The sequence below is a fragment of the Pan troglodytes genome, chromosome 1 (genome assembly GCF_028858775.2).
Source record: "Pan troglodytes isolate AG18354 chromosome 1, NHGRI_mPanTro3-v2.0_pri, whole genome shotgun sequence".
In the NCBI taxonomy this organism is placed as follows: Eukaryota; Metazoa; Chordata; class Mammalia; order Primates; family Hominidae; genus Pan; species Pan troglodytes.
Genome location: NC_072398.2, coordinates 87,291,122 through 87,310,468, shown reverse-complemented (window position 1 = coordinate 87,310,468; position 19,347 = coordinate 87,291,122). Strand labels below are relative to the sequence as shown.

The following is a 19,347-nucleotide window of genomic DNA, read 5'->3' as shown; positions in this document are numbered from 1 at the left end:
TTTTAGGCTCTTTTTCTGCTTCTGTAGTGACTAAATAACATTTCATGCTTTGTGTGTGTGTGTGTGTGTGTGTGTGTTTTAATTTTAAAACTTAAAATCTGAAAATGGGAGCTGGAATGGGAGCAGGTATTTTCAATATTGCTTTAGTTGCATGGTATATCAGAGCAGCTGTGAGGTACATTGTTGATGGAAGTAATAATTTTGCCTCCTCTGTGTGTGTGTGTGTGTGTGTGTGTGTGTCACATAATTTTCCTGAAAGCCATATTTGTATGGTACATTATAGCTTACAGAGAACCTTCATGTCTGTTACACAGTTGATTCTCACCCCAATCATTTGACCACTTATAATTGAGTTAGGATTCAAGCCTAGCTCAATTATAACTGGTCTTCTCCTAATCCAGTGGTGTCATCATTACTCTGTGCTCCATTAATAGAGCCTTTACTTTCAAGGTAGTCCTGATGCAGCTCAGACTTTAAATTACCCAAGTCCTTTGCTTACAACTTCATGGGAAAAGAAAAAAGAAAAAAAAAGAACAAATTACCCAAGTCTCGAAACTTGCTGCTACCTTTTTTCTCCCTTTACAAATGTTTTTTCTTAATTTATAAAAATTAAGATAGTTTTAAGATTTAATTTTTAAAAATTAAGGTAGCAGATAGTTTTAAGTCATGAGGGACAAAGTTTTAGAAAGATTGACCTTATTTGAATAATTTGGTGGTATCAAATGAAACCTGTAGCAAAAATAATCAGAACCATATTTCATTATATAGTAGTCATTATTGTGCTATGTCGTTGTGCCAATTAAATTAAGTGTATCTATTTAGCATCAGCCCTAGAATTATTTTGATTTTGGATTGGATGAGACCTTTAGAGGACTAATGAAGTGGCTTTAAACTTTTTTGTACACAATCCACAGTAAGAAATGTATTTAACCTCTCTTTCTCTCTTATACACAATCTCATGAAACACCTCTTACTAAATATAATGCACCCTTTTTCTTTTATTCTGTCCTGTGCTTTTCTGTCAAATTGTTTTTGAAGGCTGTGGTGATTTACTAAATTGATGAACCTGATATTGGGTTATAATAATGTCAAAAGCACTATTCTGGTCTAACTCTCTCTTTTTACTAATATGTAAATACACCCTACAAGATGACGTGATTTATTTTTATTTTTATTTTTAGATTTTCCAATTAATTCATTGCAATGCTGGGCCAAGAATTAAGGACTCCTAACTTCCAATTTTGTATTTTCATTTAATGACTTAAATTACTATTACTTTTATTTAGTTACATCAAGTATTTCTTTTCTTTCTTTTTTTTTTTTTTTGAGATGGAGTTTCACTTTTGTTGCCCAGGCTGGAGTGCAATGGTGTGATCTCAGCTCACCGCAACCTCTGCCTCCCAGGTTCAAGCAATTCTCCTGCCTCAGCCTCCCGAGTAGCTGGGATTACAGGCATGCACCACCACTCCCAGCTAATTTTTTTGTATTTTTAGTAGAGATGGAGTTTTTCCATGTTGAGGCTGGTCTCGAACTCCTGACCTCAGGTGATCCGCCCGCCTTGGCCTCCCAAAGTGCTGGGATTACAGGCGTGAGCCACCGCGCCCGGCCTCCATCAAGTATTTCTGAAGACACGTGAAGCAGTGGAGTCATTAACTGAAATAACAGGAAACCATTTTGAGGCTCCTTTGAAGATCCCTGTGGACAGGACTTAGGTCCCTCTATTCTTCAAGAAGCTGTGCCCATGGTGTGGCTTTGCTAAGAGCATCTGGTGCATACTTCTGCTTTTACCTCTCTTTTGGTTGTTCTTTGTCTTCATTCAGAAGATGAGATTGGTAGGGTATCCCCATCCTATAACCTAGCAGGGACTTTGTCTATTATCTGTTCTCATTCTGGAAACTATACTACATATCAGAAGGCATTCTTCATTTTAAAAAATAGAAGGAAATAATTTACAGGATGAAGATTATTTCCTTGATAATCTGCCAAATAAATGGTTCAGGTTGCCAGTATGAAGCTTCTTTAATTTTTGGCAAATGGGAACTGGTTATATGCATACATACACACAAAACTTAATAGAAAGAGTAAAATAAAATTTTGACTGTCATGAGATTGAGAAGAGTAGAGATAGTGAAAGTCTAAATTTTCTTTTTTTCTGCTTTAAACAATTTAATGAGAAAAAAGAAGTGTATGTAAGATTCTTAACAAAAATCAAATTAAGTTTTTTAATGTATTTGAATATTTAAAGTAGGATTGCCACAAATTAAATTTGCCAATGATTTTAACTATATGTGTTTTTTAAGAATGTATCTATAAATATGTTTACTGCAATACATATGCAATAATGTATGTTATGTAATTTTTATTTAATTGAAAGATTGTATTTTTATTTTTGGTCAGTTACAGTGAAGAGGTTAATCAGTAACGGCTTCCACTTTATCTATCAGTTTAGAGGGCAAGATTCAGCCAAATGAGAATAAGAACTGTTAGAAAGATGTGCAGCAAGTCAGTGATTACCATGTGATTCATCCGTAGGTTATCAATACTTGATCTGACTTGAGTTTACATGAGATATTCGAATGTATTTCTTAGCATAAAAATTCCATTTTAATTTTTTTTTTTTGTTTTGAGATAGGCTCTTACTCTGTCACCCAGGCTGGAGAACAGTGATGCGATCATGGCTCACTGCAGCCTCAACCTCCTGAGCTCAAGTGATCCTCCTGCCTCAGCCTCTAGGGTAGCTAGGACTACAATTGTGCACCACGATGCCCAGCTAATTTTTTAATTTTAGCAGAGACGAGGTCTTCCTGTGTTTCCCAGGCTGTTCTCAAACTCCTGGCCTCAAGCGTTCCTCCTGCCTCAACCTACCAAAGTGTTGGGATTACAGGTGTGAGCCACCACTACTGGCTCCTATCTAATATTATATCTAATTTAATTTATGGTCATTGAGCTCATTTCTTAGCGACATCACAGAAACAAGGCTTTAGTCAATTTTGTTAATAAAAAGAGACTATAATAACTTACAGTGTTTATCAATCAATAAGGTTTTTAAAACTAAAAACCTTATTGATTGATAATTAAATTAAAACAAGCTGGGCCAGCACTTTGAGAGGCTGAAGCAGGAGGATTGTTTGAGCCCAGGAGTTCAAGACCAACCTGGGCAACATAGAGAGATCCTATCTCTACAAAAAAATAAACTAGCCAGGCACGGTAGGATGCACCTGTAGTCCTAGCTATTGGGGAGCCTGAGGCTGGAGGATCTGTTGAACCTGTGAGGTTGAGGCTGCAGTAAGCTGTAATTGTGCCACTGCACTCCAGCCTGGGTGACAGAGTGAGATTCTGTCTCAAAAAATTAAATTAAATTAAACTAAAAACAAAATGTGGACGTACTTGAAACTTTGACTCTTACACTGATTCAACTTTCAAAGGAACTTGTCCATTTGTGAAAGTTTTCCTTTTATATAAGTCTTTCTTACAGTCAAATAAGTGTTTACTAAGTGAAATACTACATTTTATAGTGCAGTGGCACTCAAAGGAAACTATTTTGTAGCTGTAGAGTTTTTTCTTTTGTCCTTTTTACTTTTTCCAAGGCAAGATGCCTGGTGGGAGAGTTGTCTGGAGGCAGGATGATCAGAAGCAGGACCTGGCCAGCTGTTCGCTTATTTCAGTCTGTATGAAATCATCTGATATGCCCATAAGAGAGATGTGTCAATTGGTTAATGGGCCAGAGTATTGATTTTATGTTTTCAGATTGCTAACAGAGATTAGGCTTCCAGATACAAGCAGTTCCACAAGTCTCTGTTTTCAGACAGGCACATAATTAAAAGTAACCACACAGTTCTCTGAGGTTGGAGTTCCATGCTGTGATGCAAGCCTCTCTATTTGGTATTTAAAAGCAGTTTGAAGCTGTTGTGTAAGTATCACTGGACTTGGAGTCAACTGACCTAAGTTCTAGCCTTGGCCCTTCTACTGTCTTAACAGTGGATTAAATGATGAGGCTTATTTTAAAGAATCTTGAAAACTATAGTAATTTCAACAAGAGGAGATTAATTGAATATATTATGAAACATCAAGATAATTGAAAATCCGTGCTGCCATTATTGCATGTCAAAGGTCATTTTGATACACTGTATGTGCAAAAGCAGTTTACCAAACAGAATTACATACAGTGTAATCCTTTTTTTCTTATATAGGAAAATACCCACTTCCCCCCACTTAAAAAAATACCAAACACCACAATGTGTATATGTTTAGCCTAAAAATCATATGTTTTTTTGCCTAGGAAGTATTGAATAATTTAAATATTTTATATTCAGATAGCTGAAGATGGCTTGCTGAGATGAAACATTGGAGCCCTGTGTTTGGTGATAGCCGTGGGTTTCATTTATTTTTACTGTCTTTACCCTCTGTATTTATTGATAGTATTGAATATTTATTTTCAGAACTATTATAATGTATCTTTTTCTATGGGAAGAAATGAATATTTGACCACAGATGGTTTTCATTTTTTTAGTATGGTGCACGTGGATTGACAGCCTTTGAAACTTGAATGCTGTGTAATATGCAGGTGCTTTTATTGTTTATAGAAATGCCTAATCCTTGTTTGAAATTTATTAAATGGTATGCCATCTGTAAGCCCCTCTAAATTCCACAGATTAATTAGCCTTTAAAGTAAGGTTGCCTTTTGTCTAACTTTTAGTATAAACTCTTCCATCTGGGAACTTTCACTTTTATGTCCCTGTTCAGTGTTCTGTGTACTTCAGCACTCTAGTATTAATTATGGACACTGGCATTCTAAGTAACAATGAAGATCACTAAAAATAAAAGTACACTGAACAAAGTGGCATTGTCCAGAGAATAGTTTGCATTTGGTGAATAATCAATCCATCATGGCTTTGCCATTGCTCTTTGTATGTGCGTGCGTGTGTGTGTGTGTGAGTGTGTGTGCATGTGTGTGTTTAGCATTACTTAAGAGTGAGATAGTTATTCTTCAGGGAAATTTTTACAGATGATGGTTTCACAAAAATCAGCCTTTTTGTAGTTTAAATAAAAAAACACCCTTTTTGACATTTCATGTAACATTTCCTTGTGGGTTCTGATTTAAAGGTTGTTGAAAATATTTGGTGTTGGGAGATCACTTGGTTGGCTTTGGCATACTTCTCTTTCTAGGAAATGTAGTATCAGGGTGGGAATTGTGTTGTTGTTTTAAAAGAAATAGATTACAGGCCGGGCGTGGTGGCTCACACCTGTAATCCCAGCACTTTGGGAGGCCGAGGCAGGCGGATCAGGAGGTCAGGAGATTGAGACCATCCTGGCTAACACGGCGAAACCCCGTCTCTACCGAAAATACACAAACAAAATTAGCCAGGCATGGTGGTGGGCACCTGTAGTCCCAGCTAGTCGGGAGGCTGAGGAGGGAGAATGGCGTGAACCTGGGAGGCGGAGCTTGCAGCGGGCCGAGATCTCCCCACCCACTCCAGCCTGGGCAACAGAGCAAGACTCCATCTCAAAAAAAAAAAAAAAAAAGGAAATAGATTACATTCTTTAACTTTATTTACTGTCTCAGTAAGAGTTATTGAACACTCTAGAGTGTTTACTTTTTAAAGTCCATTGCAAAATATATAGAAATTTCAGCCATCTGTGTACTCATACTAATCAATGTAACATAGGTTGGCGCTTTTTATGCACTTAATTTTGCCACCTCTCTCATTTCCCCAAAGAAATTAGACTAATGTATAACAATAGGCTTCATAACTTAATTTAGAAAACATAAAAATAATTTCGCTTAGTAAGTTTCTGTTGTAGTAGATATTGTTGGTATTAAACAAAAAAGTAGGATCAGATGTGGTTTGGCTTTCAAGGTATAAAATCTAGGTGGGGAAAGAGAGAGAGTTAACATTCTTGAAACAATTGAGAGCATTAGAGTGTTCCAGTATATCCTCCAAATTCTAAGGGTATAAGATGTTCAGAGAAAATAAAAAATCAGGGTGGGTTAGAATAATTGAGTTCGAATGGACCTTGGAATTAGGTTAGTGGAGGAGATAGCATTCCAAATGGAAATAAACAATGTGAATAAGGAAACATGTTAGACATTATGGAGATTATGAAGTAGCTTTAAATGATAAGATTGGAGGAGTGTGGCTTGAATAGCTGTAGATTTAGGGCAGAAGGTCTGGTTAGGCCGTGGGAGGTCACAATATGGAAGACCTTAAAAGAAAAGATGGGTAGCAGGGATACATGACTAGCTTGTTTTTGCAATTGAGTAGTAAGATAAAAATATTTTCTTGGGAGAAGTTATCTTAGAAATGGTGGACAGGATGAGATGGAACACAATTGAAATAGGAGTCTGTTGCGGTAATATAGGGATGAGTTAATGAGTGCCTGTATTAGGAGAGTGGAAGAGGGAATAGAGAGAAAGGAATAACTGAGACACATTTTCACTGGAATAAATTTGGTCATTAGTATATACTTTTTAACATATTCAATGAGTGAATGAGGGATTGAGAAGGACTGAATATAGTGAATAAAGTAAAATAATAGTTACTATTGATAGAAAATGGATAGATTTTTAAACAATCTAGTTAGAGGGAATAGTTCAGTTTGTACATAATGAATTTGAAGTGGTAATAACTGTAAGAAGTGGCCTTATAATTAATTGAATATATGGTTCTGGGGCATAGCCATTTAAGGGCCAGAGATACAGATTTAAGATGTATGTATATATGCATATATATTTAAAGATACTTTCTGAGCGAGTTTCTAAGGGGAAAATTGGAAGATTAATAATAAACGAGCCTTAGAAAACATTAGAAGAAATTATTTAACATTTGGGTTTTAGAAGGCCTTATTTAATCATTTGATTTTAACTTATTTAGTTTGAGCAGTGTGTTTTCAAACCTCTTTTGAAACAACTAGTAACCTATGCTTTGAAAAAATAGTTGGTTAAAATAATTGTAAAAATTAGTATATTCTGATCTATTTTGATCTGATTTTAAAACCAGGGTATTCTGATTCATTATAACTTTTTCTAGATTGCTGTGCTAAGGAGACAGCAACGTATGATAAAAAATCGAGAATCCGCTTGTCAGTCTCGCAAGAAGAAGAAAGAATATATGCTAGGGTTAGAGGCGAGATTAAAGGCTGCCCTTTCAGAAAACGAGCAACTGAAGAAAGAAAATGGAACACTGAAGCGGCAGCTGGATGAAGTTGTGTCAGAGGTAAGTGTTAGTAATAGGGCTGAGTTGAGATGGGCTAAAGTATCCTCTGGATTAATAAATAGAGAAACTTTTACATTTTAAATTAAATTATGTAAAATAATAGTGCTAGGAAAAGGAGGGTATAATAAGTCCTAAAACATTTGCAGTAAGGATAAAGCATTTGAAGGGGACCCTTTGAATTGTACTCCCCAATCTACATAGAAAAGTTGTCTCCTTTTCCTAGGTTTCTCCTCATTCATTGCCTTAGCACCCTCTTTTCTGGCTAAGTGAATCACACTGAGGCTTCTAAAGTGCCCTGCCATATTTTCCCTTTTAAAAAAGAAAACAATATAAAATAAAAGTGTTTTTATTTTTTCTCAGTCCACCTAACAACTAATGTGAGTTTTGCATTCTGTTACTATGCTGACTCCAAGAGGGTTTAATCTCCTCAGTTCTATTCGGGAAATTTGCTGTTTTCAGAATTTCTCACTGCAGTGCTGAACCATATAGATGCCTTCTGAATGGGGCTTCTTACACTCTTTTTCTCTTGGCCCTGAGTACATGGGAATACTCCTATATTTTACTGAAAACAATGATTTAAAAGGTTAGGGAGGCAAACTATAGAAGTGACTCAAAATTCTTTGGGGATCCGTAAAAATATAAAAAATGTTGAATTCTGGCCGGGCGTGGTGGCTCATGCCTGTAATTCCAGCACTTTGGGACGCTGAGGCAGGCGGATCACAAGGTCAGGAGATCAAGACCATCCTGGCCAACATAGTGAAACCCCATCTCTACTAAAAATACAAAAGTTAGCTGGGTGTAGCGCACACCTGTAATCCCAGCTACTCGGGAGGCTGAGGCAGCAGAATCGCTTGAACCTGGGAGGCGGAGATTGCGGTGAGCCGAGATGATGCCACTGCACTCCAGCTTGGCGACAAAGTGACACTCCGTCTCAAAAAAATATATATACATATATATATATTGAATTCTTTCCTCTTGGGTGAAGAGGCAATTGCAATGGAGTGGCTGCTGTGTTTTTTTCTCTTCTGCTTCTCTCCTTTTCTCTGCCTGCTAGAAAAGGGAACCTGGAAGTCTCTGCTCTAGTCTTGAAAAGTGTTATTTCCTCACCTTTGATTTTTTTTTTTTTTTAAATAAGACAAGGTATTTGTAAGACAAGGGATTTACGTAACCGGTAAAGAGGAAAATTCTAATCTTAAGCGTTGCTTTTTCTGAAATCGATGTTAAATTGTATTTAATGTGGTCATTTCCTTTAGAACGAGAGGCTTAAAGTCCCTAGTCCAAAGCGAAGAGTTGTCTGTGTGATGATAGTATTGGCATTTATAATACTGAACTATGGACCTATGAGGTAAGTGAATAGATATTTATTTTGGACACTAATGCTAAAAACTTAAATTCTCATTATTCTTTAGCTTTCATCATAAACTAGAGAAAAAATGATTTGTTTTTCAAGATGTGTAAAGAGAAATGAGACAGGAGCCATGCCTTCAAAGATCTCATGATCCAGCTGGGAGGAGAGACAAGTAGAAGGATGACTATGGTATAATGTGATGAACGTAATAATAACAGTGTGAATGAGTCCTAACATAATATAGAGTACGAGTTCCTTGAGGTGAAGGTTCTTGTCGTATTGATAGGTACTCAATACATTTTTTGTTGAGTGACTGAGTTATAAGGGAGATACCTACGAAGGAAGCTGAACATTGAATTGTAATATCAGTTTGCCATGTGCAAAGTATGAGAAAGTCATGCCAGGCAAAGGGAACAGCATGTTTAAAGGCACAGTTATGAAATGGCATGACATGTTCATAAAAAAGTGAAAAGTTCAGTGTATCTTGTATATGTGGGGAGTGTGCCTGAGGCTAGATATATGGTTAGAAGTATAGGTGCTGCTGTGTACAATGAGGCATCCCTAGATTTTAGGTGGAGGGTAACATAATCAGCTTTGCATATTAGGAAGAGGACTTTGTGGGTTGTATTGAGTATAGACTGCAGTGAGGAGAAACTATTGGCAGAGAAAGCATTAGAAGACTATTGAGGTGTTTCAGGTAATAAATGAGAGTCTGAACTTACACTATGGTTATAAAAAGGATGAGCAATCTTAGGGTACCTCTCTGATGTAGATTTTGTGGGATTTGTTAACTGGTATAATGTGGGACATGAGGAAGAAAAGAGGGAAGTTAAGGATAATTCAAAATTTTCTATCTTGAGGGACCGAATGGTGGTGCTGTCATCGGAGGAAGCAAACATAGACAGATGGATAGTTTTATGAAGAAAGACAATAGTTTTTATTTTAAGTATAGGAAGTTTGTGGCACTGACTAGATATTGAGAATTAACATTATAGATAGGTAGGTAGACTGACAGACAGATAATGTTAGTGGTGTAGATGAGATTATCCAAGGAGAACAAGTAGAGGAAGGAAAGTAAGAAGAATCTGGGGGACACCAGTATGAATAGTAGATAGCCTTGGGAAAAGAAACTCACAGCATATTAGGGGCAGAACTGAAAGAAAGTAGCTTTTTGAAGCCAAAGTAAAAAGAGCTTCAAGCAGGTCTTGGGCAGTGGTATCACATGCTGCTGAGAGCTTGGGAGACGCAGAAAGCTGAATTTGGCAATTATCAGGTCAGTTGTAATCTTGGAAAGCAGATTTAGTAGGGGTAGGCATGAAGTCTGTATTAAAATTGGTTGAGAAATTGAAAGGAGTTAAAATTGAATAATCTCTTTTTTAAAAAAAAACATTTTTTTATGAAGATTTTCAAACATATAGGAAATTTGAGAAAATAATATAATCAACCCCCTGTATAATCAACCCCCTGCTCTCATGAAATTTATAATCTAATATAGGTGACATATACTAATCAAAGTGATCACACAAATAAATGCAAAATTGTAACAATGTTAGGTGCCATGAAGAAAAGGTACATGATATCATGAGGCCACATAATAGGGTCACTTGACCTAGTTAGGGAAGTAAGGCAAGGTTTCTCTGAGAAAGAGGTGATTGTGTTAAGATCTAAAAGAAGATTAGGAATTATTTAGGTAAGATACAGGAAGAACATTTCATATGAATATATAAACATCTATTCCCACATTTGTGTTGTATCTTTGTGTTTATATGTATTTAGTTTAAAAATTTTGGTTTTACATGAAACAATTATATACAAATTGTGCTTTCTTTAAAATATGTGAATACGTTATTCTCTTTTAATACTACATAGTTGTTTGTAGTGTAAATGTGCCATAATTTAGCAATTCTCTTTAGGTCTTGGGAACCCCTTTGTACCCTTAAAAGTTACCAAGGATCCCAAATAATTTTTGATTTTGTGGTTTATATATACTGATACTTATTATATGAGAAATTAAAACTTTAAAAATAAAAAATTTTTAATTCATTTAAAAATAATAAACCATAAACCATTACTTTACATGTTAACATAAATAACATGTTAATGAAGAATAATTATATCTCCCAAACCTCCAAAAATTTAGTGAGATACAGAAGAGTGGTACTACTTTATAGTTTTGTAAAAATATTTTTTTTGGGGGGAAGCTCAAATACATCAGTTTTAGTTTTTCTCTATATACACATTTATTTGCTACTAAAAATTGAAATAGCATATTGAAATTTCCTTTTGTTGCAATCCAAAATTTTGAAAACCAGAAAACCAAATTAATTATTATTATGCTGTGGCCAGACTACTCAGTATTTTCTTTACATTCTTTCCTCCAAGTTACTTTCCTTCAAATTCTTAATGTTGGGTTTTATCTCACTGACTTCAGGCTTCTAAAACACATGGGGATACTTGAGACCTATTGTTGCTTCTTTAGGTCAAATCAATAGTTTCATAAAAATCTTTGATGTCCGACTTAACAGGATCTGGCAGGATTATCTGTTTTTTCATGTAATCTGTTATGATATATTGTTTGGTTTGAAATAAATGAAGAAAATTTAGACTCACGTAGGTATGCGGTTGGAAAAGGGAGAACCTTGCAGACTTTGAAAGACTTTTAGGATCCCCAGAGTTCCTTGGACTGCTTTAAACCCCAGTGCACACTTGCCCAACTGCTGCCGTAATTTATTTAACCATCTTTTGATAGGCAGCTAGGGTATTTCCAGTTACTTGTTGATATGTGTACATAAAATGTATTTCCATATATTTATGTGTCTGTATGTGTATGATAGAATCTAGACTAGAGCTAGAGGTTACGATTATCTGAAATTGTGATAGAGTTTGCCAAATTGCCTTCCAAAAAGACTGTATCCGTTTACATTCCCACTAGCAGGAGAGAGGAGTATCCATTTTCTCGCATTTCCTAACACTGGATATTGTATTTTTAAAATTCTTGCCTATCTTGTGGATCAAAAATGTTATTGTTAGCCTGTCACATTGGCCTGTGTGCTCTTCCTCAAACACTCTAAGCCTGCTAGCACTTCATGGTTTTCACTTTCATTCCCACTGCCGGCAGTGCCCTTCCCTCAGAGATTCTTTCTGTCAGGTGTTAAGCTCAAATACCATGTACCCCTGAGCTTCAAATAAAAGTTTTTAAAAAGTGATTAAAAAACATCAAGTTTTTTTGGTCAAAAAAAAAAAAAAAAAAAAAAGCTCAAATGCCACCCCTGTGAGGCTTTCCTAGACTACCTTTTCTAAATGTCTATCCCAGCTCCTGCCATTGCATTCCCTATCGTCTTTCTTTCTTCATTTTTCTACATAGCACCTCTCCCCTTCAAGTATGCTATGTAACTTATTTATTTTATTTTCTTTCTCTCCCTGCAGGTATTTTTATCTCTTTTGTTTTCCAGTGCTTAGAACAGTGGCTGGCACATAGTAGTTACTCAATAAATACTTGTAGTATGAATGAATGTCTCCCTCACCCAATTAGTAGGAATTATATATGTTCATAAACTATTTCTCAAAAAACTATGTGTTCTTTTAGTTCCTCATTTCTTATCTGGTATACGTGGTACTTATTTATTTAGTCAGACATACAGCAAATATTTATAGAGCACTTAATGTTTGCCAGGTACTGAGCAAGGAATCAAGGATGCAAATATGAATAAAAGTACAGTCTAGTAAGAGAATCAGATATGTAAACAACTGTTGTATGAGAAAGAATTATATGGATGTCATATAAACATATAGGCATTAAAAAAATGAAAACCTTTTTGTTTACACACTTCTGACACCAAATATGTGGATTTTCTACACTGAGCAATTCTCCAATTCTGTGGACACCAACTGGATGTCCTACAATTTGACTCAATTCTTTTTTAAATTTTAATTGTAAAATATTTTTTATTGAGACAGGGTCTTGCTCTGTTGCCCAGGCTGGAGTGCAGTGGTGTGATCGTAGCTCACTGCAGCCTCCATCTTCCAGGCTTAAGCAATCCCCCGATCCTCAGTCTCCTAAGTAGCTGGGACTACAGGTGCACCTCACCACACCTGGCAAAGTTGCTCAGGCTGGTCTTGAACTCCTAAGTTCAAATGATTCTCCTTCGTTGGCCTTCCGAAGTGCTGGGATTACAGGTGTGAGCCATTATATCTGGCCAATTTAAGTCATTTCTGACACTACCTGGAGCTGGCACAGTCTCCCACAGGTTAAGGGCTGAGTACCCAAAGACTGCCCCTGACTTCAGTCACCAGTTGCAAGTCCCAGGTTGTGACCTGTAACTTCTGACTAAGTGGCTATAAGTTGATGGTTCCCACAATTCCCTCTTGAGGTTTGATAATTTTCTTTTTTTTTTTTTTTTTTGGATTTTAATGTATGATGGTCTTTATTTACAACTTTATTGGCAAAAAAGAAAAGGGAAAACTTTTAAACAATTTAACACAGGGCATTGTAGCTGATCCTGTCAGATAAAAGAAGTTCCATTTTAAATGTCCATCTAATTGTCCAAAGATACACAATACTGAATCTGCATACGCAGTTTCCTTTATGAAGTACAGTGCTCATGTTTTAGGCAGTCTTCTAAACATACAAATACAGAGGAAATTAAATCACTCATTAAAAACTGTGTCAAATGAAGGGTATTTTAAATATAAGTTTGTTGTTTCTGGTAATAGCACATGCCCAAATGAAAACCAAAAGATGGAAAGGCAGATACACTTCTTACTTGGGTGGACAGTTACAACATCAATCATTTTCTGCAATGACCATTATATTGTCAATTTATCATGAACTACTCTGAACTTACTATGAGATGTAGTCAAAGTCAGAAGAGAAGACGTAGGGACAAGATGCCTTTTTTGCAGGAGGTTAACTCCTCCAGAATCAGCATAGGAAATAAACATCCTGTTGATTCTATGGAAAGAAATTAATGTAGTCAATTTCAACTCGTGCTGAGCTGACTTAATTTTTTTTAGCGATGTGTTTGGTGTCATTCTTCTAAATCAAGTGTATTTAATTCCTCTTCTAGTTCATCCAAATCCTCTCCAGTGAAAAGATTTTCATCAACAGGAACAGCATCAATGGCTCCATTTTCCGGTCCCTCCCTCTCGTTGTCCTCTTCCAAGTCACTTCTTTCACCATTTTCAGCCCTACCTCCAGAAGCTTCACTTAATTTGTTTTCATCTTTATCTGAAGTATATGTGCTGAATCTTTCAAGACTGGCTATGGTAATACCTGTTTCATCTACATCTCTTGGGATGTACAGGCTTAAATCTATGTCATTTACACTCACTGAATCATCCACCTCATCACCACCTGTTCCCTGGGTGTAGCGGGTATCATCTGCTTCCTCATCATCATCATTGACCAGTTCAGGACGAAATTCAAACACTTCACGACCACTGATCACTAGTGCTTTCCCTGCTTTGAAGTCAGCTTTCCTTCTTTCCATATCTTGTTCAAGTTTATCAATCTTTTCTTGTCTTTTCCTTTTCTTCCAGGCAAGAAAAGATTCTAGAGTGATTTTGGTAACATTTGGACCTAGGGCAGAATGCTCTCTCTCAATTAGATCTTCTAATGAAATTTCATCTTCTTTCTCTTCTTTCTTTTTATCTTTTTTCAACACAAATCCAGGAGGAAGTGCGTGACGATACATGCAAATATCACCCCCTCCAGGGCATACCCAAAACCAGCCATACTTGTTGTTTTCAATAGCTTCCAGGAAATGCTTGCACACTATTTGAGTTTTTGGTTTTTTCTTTTCCGCCTCACCGTGCTTCTTGTTCACTACTTCTTCCAGCTTTTTCTCATCCCAATTATCCATAGTATCTTTTTCAAGTTCTTCATCTCTTGCATCAATGTAAACACTTCGCTTTTCACATTTTCTCTCCAGAGTCAAGTCATGGGAGAACTTACACTTATCTCCTTTAGTACACTGTCGTTGCTTGAAGAATGCACATACTACAGACTTGGGATCTGCACCTTTACTTATTTTTTGAGCAGCAACTACAGGTTTGAACAGCTCATTTAGCTCCTGCAATTCTTTCTTCTTGTCATCCTTCTTCAATTTCTTTTCAGCTTCACTCTGTGCTACCTGACGTGGATTTTGTTGACCAAATTTAACTTGATGTGTGACAGCCTTGATAAACTTCTGTTGCTTTGCTCCTTTCTTATTCTTCAAACCGAAAGTTTTGTCTTCGATAATCTTCTCCTTCTTTTTTTGCCCCGCCTTTTTGCTGCCCCTGGCCTGAGCCTGTTTCTTGGGGGGCATTGCGGAGACAGATGACACCGGCCAGACTTATGCGCAGCTGAATACCGTCAGGGGTTCTGGCCCTGCGGCAGGACGAGGAGGAGGTTTGATAATTTTCTAGAATGGCTCACAGAACTCAGGAAAACACTCTACTTACTATTACTGGTTTTATTATAAAGGATATGTGGGGCAAGCTAAATGGGAGAGACGCATAGGGTAAGGTATAGGGGAGGAGTGCAGAGCTTTCATGCCCTCTCCAGGTGCACCACCCTCCTAGTACCTCCTTGTGTTTGCTAACCTGGAAGCTCTCCAAATTCCATTGTTAGGGGTTTTTATGGAGCTTCATTAGGTAGGTGTGATTGATTAAACCATTGGCCATTGGTGATTGCACTTAAACTCCAGCCCCCTCTCCCCTACTTGGAGGTTGAGGGATGGGACTGAAAATCCCAACCCACTAATTATGTGGTTGGTTTCTCTGGCAATCAGCCTCCATCATCCAAGAGTCACTTCATTAGCATAAACTCAGGTCCAGCTGGAAGGGGCTTATTATGGATAACAAAAGATGCTCTTCTTACCCCCTATCACTCAGGAAATTCCAAGGGTTTTAGGAGCTCTGTGACAGAAACCAGAATAAAAACCAAATATATTATTTCTTATTATATCGCAAATTCACAGGCATATTCTTGAGGGAACATAGAAGTAACCAGTAACGCTGCTAGTGGCAATCATGGGAGGCTTTATGCAGTAGTACTCGATGAAGGAATAAAGAGGATTAGATTATGCTACAGGAAGTGACGGTGGGGTTAGGGGGGACATCTCATTGTGGAAGCCCTCATGAATCAATAGAATTTTAGGAAAGAAAAGACTGGAACAAAAAAAATTTTTTGAGTGCCCCCGCCCACCAGACAAAAATTTTTTAAAAATGAATTAATGATCTTCACAGCTGCTGAAGTAAAGGTGGGGATGGATCTCATTTCCATGGTAGATTGATTGATTATGAAAGGAAGAGATGATGGTCCCTATTTTATCAAGAAGTGGTTTGTGTTCAAAAAGGAGTTAGTAGAAAGGGGATTAAAAATCGGAGAAAGCTTAAATATTTGAAAATCTTGAGGATCAATCAGTTAAGATTTGTATCTTTCTCTGTGTGATGCTTTAGGAACAGCCAGCCAAGAAGTAGTGGGAATATTAGGAACTATTCAAGTTAAAAAAACATGTTAAAAGGCTTAACTTGAAGAAAAGCATCAAGGAGAAAAGCTGGAAGGAATGAGGAAGTGTAGAAAAGTATCTTAACAAGTCAGAATATCTTTGACACCAACAAGGAAATATGGAGGAAACTGGCTGTGAAATTCATAAAAACCAAGAACTATTTCTTGTAGACAAAATTTCGCATGAACAGTGAAATATTAAAGCCCAGAGAACAACAGTGATTTGAAAGACTGAAATTTGTCCCTGAATCAAATGTTGGGAATTGAGATGTTTCATCATTTGTGTTATTCAAAAGAATTTTTTGATTGGCCCCATTGTTTTTTTTTTTTTTTGAGATGGAGTCTCAGTCTGTTCCCCAGGCTGGAGTGCAGTGGTGTGATCTTGGCTCACTGCAACCTCTGCCTCCCGGGTTCAAGCGATTCTTCTGCCTCAGCCTCCCGAGTAGCTGGGATTACAGGCACCTGCCACTATGCCCAGCTAATTTTTTGTATTTTTAGTAGAGACAGGGTTTCACCATGTTGGTCAGGCTGGTCTCGAACTCCTGACCTTGTGATCTGCCCACCTCAGCCTCCCAAAATGCTGGGATTACAGATGTGAGCCACTGCGCCCGGCCTGTTTTCAGTCTTTTTACTGCAAGGCTATGATCTTCTCTGGTCCGGGAGTCTGCCAGAGAAGCAGGAACTTCCCAGTTGAACCTTATTAGTAACCACCTGGAAGATATTTATTGAACAAGTGTCACATCTGTAGTCTTGTGTATCTAGAAACCTTAAGCATGCATTATTATGTTTTAATTGGAAAATGCATAGGCTTTAAAAAAAAAGATTGTGAGCTCTATCTGAACTTTTGTTAAGTACCACAAAATTAAGTTTGTCAGACAAATAGACATTTGAATCAGAGATTTCCAAAGTATTTTAAATTTAGGAACCTAAACTCTTTTAGAACAGATCACATTACCGAGTAAAGTGATTAATGTGGTTTCAGATGTTCAGCGTAGAACTGAATGTGTGTGCCTTATTGGTATGGGCCAAATGAAAAAAAATATAAAACACACAAGTTTGCCAAATATTGGTATGCCTTAAACATTTCCTGAAGGCATTTGGTGATGAAATATAAATATATCTAATATATAAAGTAAGAGAGTTTTGTCAAAGGTAATGTGCAGCAAAGCTGACTAGTTTGAAGAGGTTTGGGTTACTGAATAGACGTCACACAGGAAAAAAAATAAACTAAATGGACTTATGAGGGTTAATTTTTCTGACCTTATCGATATTTTGTGGACAGTAAAGAAGGCATCTGGCTATTTTCGGCATAGGATTCAAGGAGCTGGCCCCACTCTGGGTGGTCTATAAATAGTAACTCTAGGTAGCAGGGACTGGCTAAACAGGACAAATGTGAATTGGTTAAAAAGAAAATCCTCTTCTTATTACTCATTGGGGTTAATTCTATGATTATTAGTCATATTTTATTGTTGAGAACCTGAAATTTAACCCAGTTTTTTTTTTTTTTTAATTATCACTACAGACTCTGCCTTTTCTACTATGCTGTAAAGTGTTACTTTATTTTATTTTTTCTACCTTAAGGTTAAGGAACCTTAACCTTTTGTTTTTGGCAATATGGTAGGCTAAAGGTACAGGAAACTCATTGCAGTTTAGCACACTAAAAAATGATGGATTGAAAAAATAAATCAAAACTCTTATTTCCTGGCTCCACTGGAGACAAAGTAAGGGCTTCTCAGAGGCCAGAAATAATAAAAGATAAGATGAATCTATAATGATAAGCTAGCATTGGAAGTGGTGCTTGTTCTGGATATAGTTCCTGATCCTTTTGGCATAGTGTCTGGGGATGGGAAAGAAAGCTGTGGACCCAAGTGAGGTGGGAAGTCACAACTGAGGCCTCCCTTTTCCTCTACCCAAATAAAGCCAGAACTTCCAAAGAATGACACTCTTGGTTGCCAAAAGAGGGGAACAAAAGTTGCCCTACCACTCAGGGAGACTGTTATTAAGTACCTATCTTGGTTTTGGCTTTAGTTAGAGTGGAAACAAATGAAAAGTCTTTCCTGATAATTCTTTACTCAAAGCCCCTACCTAATCAGGTTAGAGCCTAAATTTATACTACTAGTGTGATCCCCCCAAAATCAAGACAAAAATGCAGTTTAGGTGGGCTTATGTTGGTGGTGCCTGTAGGCACCTGAAGGAATCGAATGCAAATTCTTCTCAGAAGAGACACTTTATAAAAGAAAGTGTTCATCCTAGAAAAATTGGAGACCCATCTCATATGCAGAGACACACATAGGCTCAAAATAAAGGGATGGAGGAAGATCTGCCAAGCAAATGGTAAACAAAAGGCCGGGGTTGCAATCCTAGTCTCTGATAAAACAGACTTTAAACCAACAGAGATCAAAAGAGACAAAGAAGGCCATTACATAATGGTAAGGGGATCAGTTCAACAAGAAGAGCTAACTATCGTAAATATATATGCACCCAATGCGGGAGCACCCAGATTCATAAAACAAGTCCTTAGAGACCTACAAAGAGACTTAGACTCCCACACAATCATAATGGAAGACTTTTTTTTTTTTTTTTTTTTTTTCTTTGGTGAGACAGAGTCTCGCTTTGTTGCTCAGGCTGGAGTGCAGTGGCGCGATCTCAGCTCACTGCAAGCTCTGCCTCCCAGGTTCATGCATAATGGGAGACTTTAACACCCCACCGTCAACATTAGACAAATCAACGAGACAGAAAGTTAACAGGGATATCCAGGAATTGAACTCAGCTCTGCACCAAGTGGACCTAATATACATCTACAGAACTCTCCACCCCAAATCAACAGAATATACATTCTTCTCAGCACCACATCGCACTTATTCCAAAATTGACCACATAGTTGGAAGTAAAGTAGACCAATATCCCTGATGAACGTTGATGAAAAAATCCTCAATAAAATACTGGCAAACTGAATCCAGCAACATATCAAAAAGCTTATCCACCATGATCAAGTGGGCTTCATCCCTGGGATGCAAGGCTGGTTCAACATACACAAATCAATAAATGTAATCCAGCATATAAACAGAACCAAAGACAAAAACCACATGGTTATCTCAATAGATGCAGAAAAGGCCTGTGACAAAATTCAACAGCCCTTCACGCTAAAAACTCTCAATAAACTAGGTATTGATGGAACATATCTCAAAATAATAAGAGCTGTTTATGACAAACCCACAGCCAATATCATACTGAATGGGCAAAAACTGGAAGCATTCCCTTTGAAAACTGGCACAAGACAGGGATGCCCTCTC

General features: G+C 37.2%; 2 protein-coding genes across 13 annotated transcripts in view; one reads left to right on the top strand and one right to left on the bottom strand.

Moving 5' to 3' along the window:
• ATF6 (activating transcription factor 6) overlaps positions 1-19,347 on the top strand; it is a 198,343-nt gene that overhangs the window by 47,071 nt on the left and 131,925 nt on the right. For all 12 annotated transcript variants that reach the window (XM_009436665.5, XM_001174215.7, XM_016931047.4 and 9 more), the window contains exons 8-9: positions 7,029-7,214; positions 8,468-8,559. In XM_009436665.5, the coding sequence (XP_009434940.2) occupies positions 7,029-7,214; positions 8,468-8,559 (278 nt within the window). The remainder of the gene's footprint in view (positions 1-7,028; positions 7,215-8,467; positions 8,560-19,347) is intronic.
• On the bottom strand, positions 13,263-17,706 carry LOC129144569 (zinc finger CCCH domain-containing protein 15-like). Its single transcript, XM_054687588.2, has one exon. It carries the CDS (start codon positions 14,868-14,870, stop codon positions 13,590-13,592), a length of 1,281 nt encoding a protein of 426 aa, XP_054543563.1. The 5' UTR covers positions 14,871-17,706; the 3' UTR covers positions 13,263-13,589.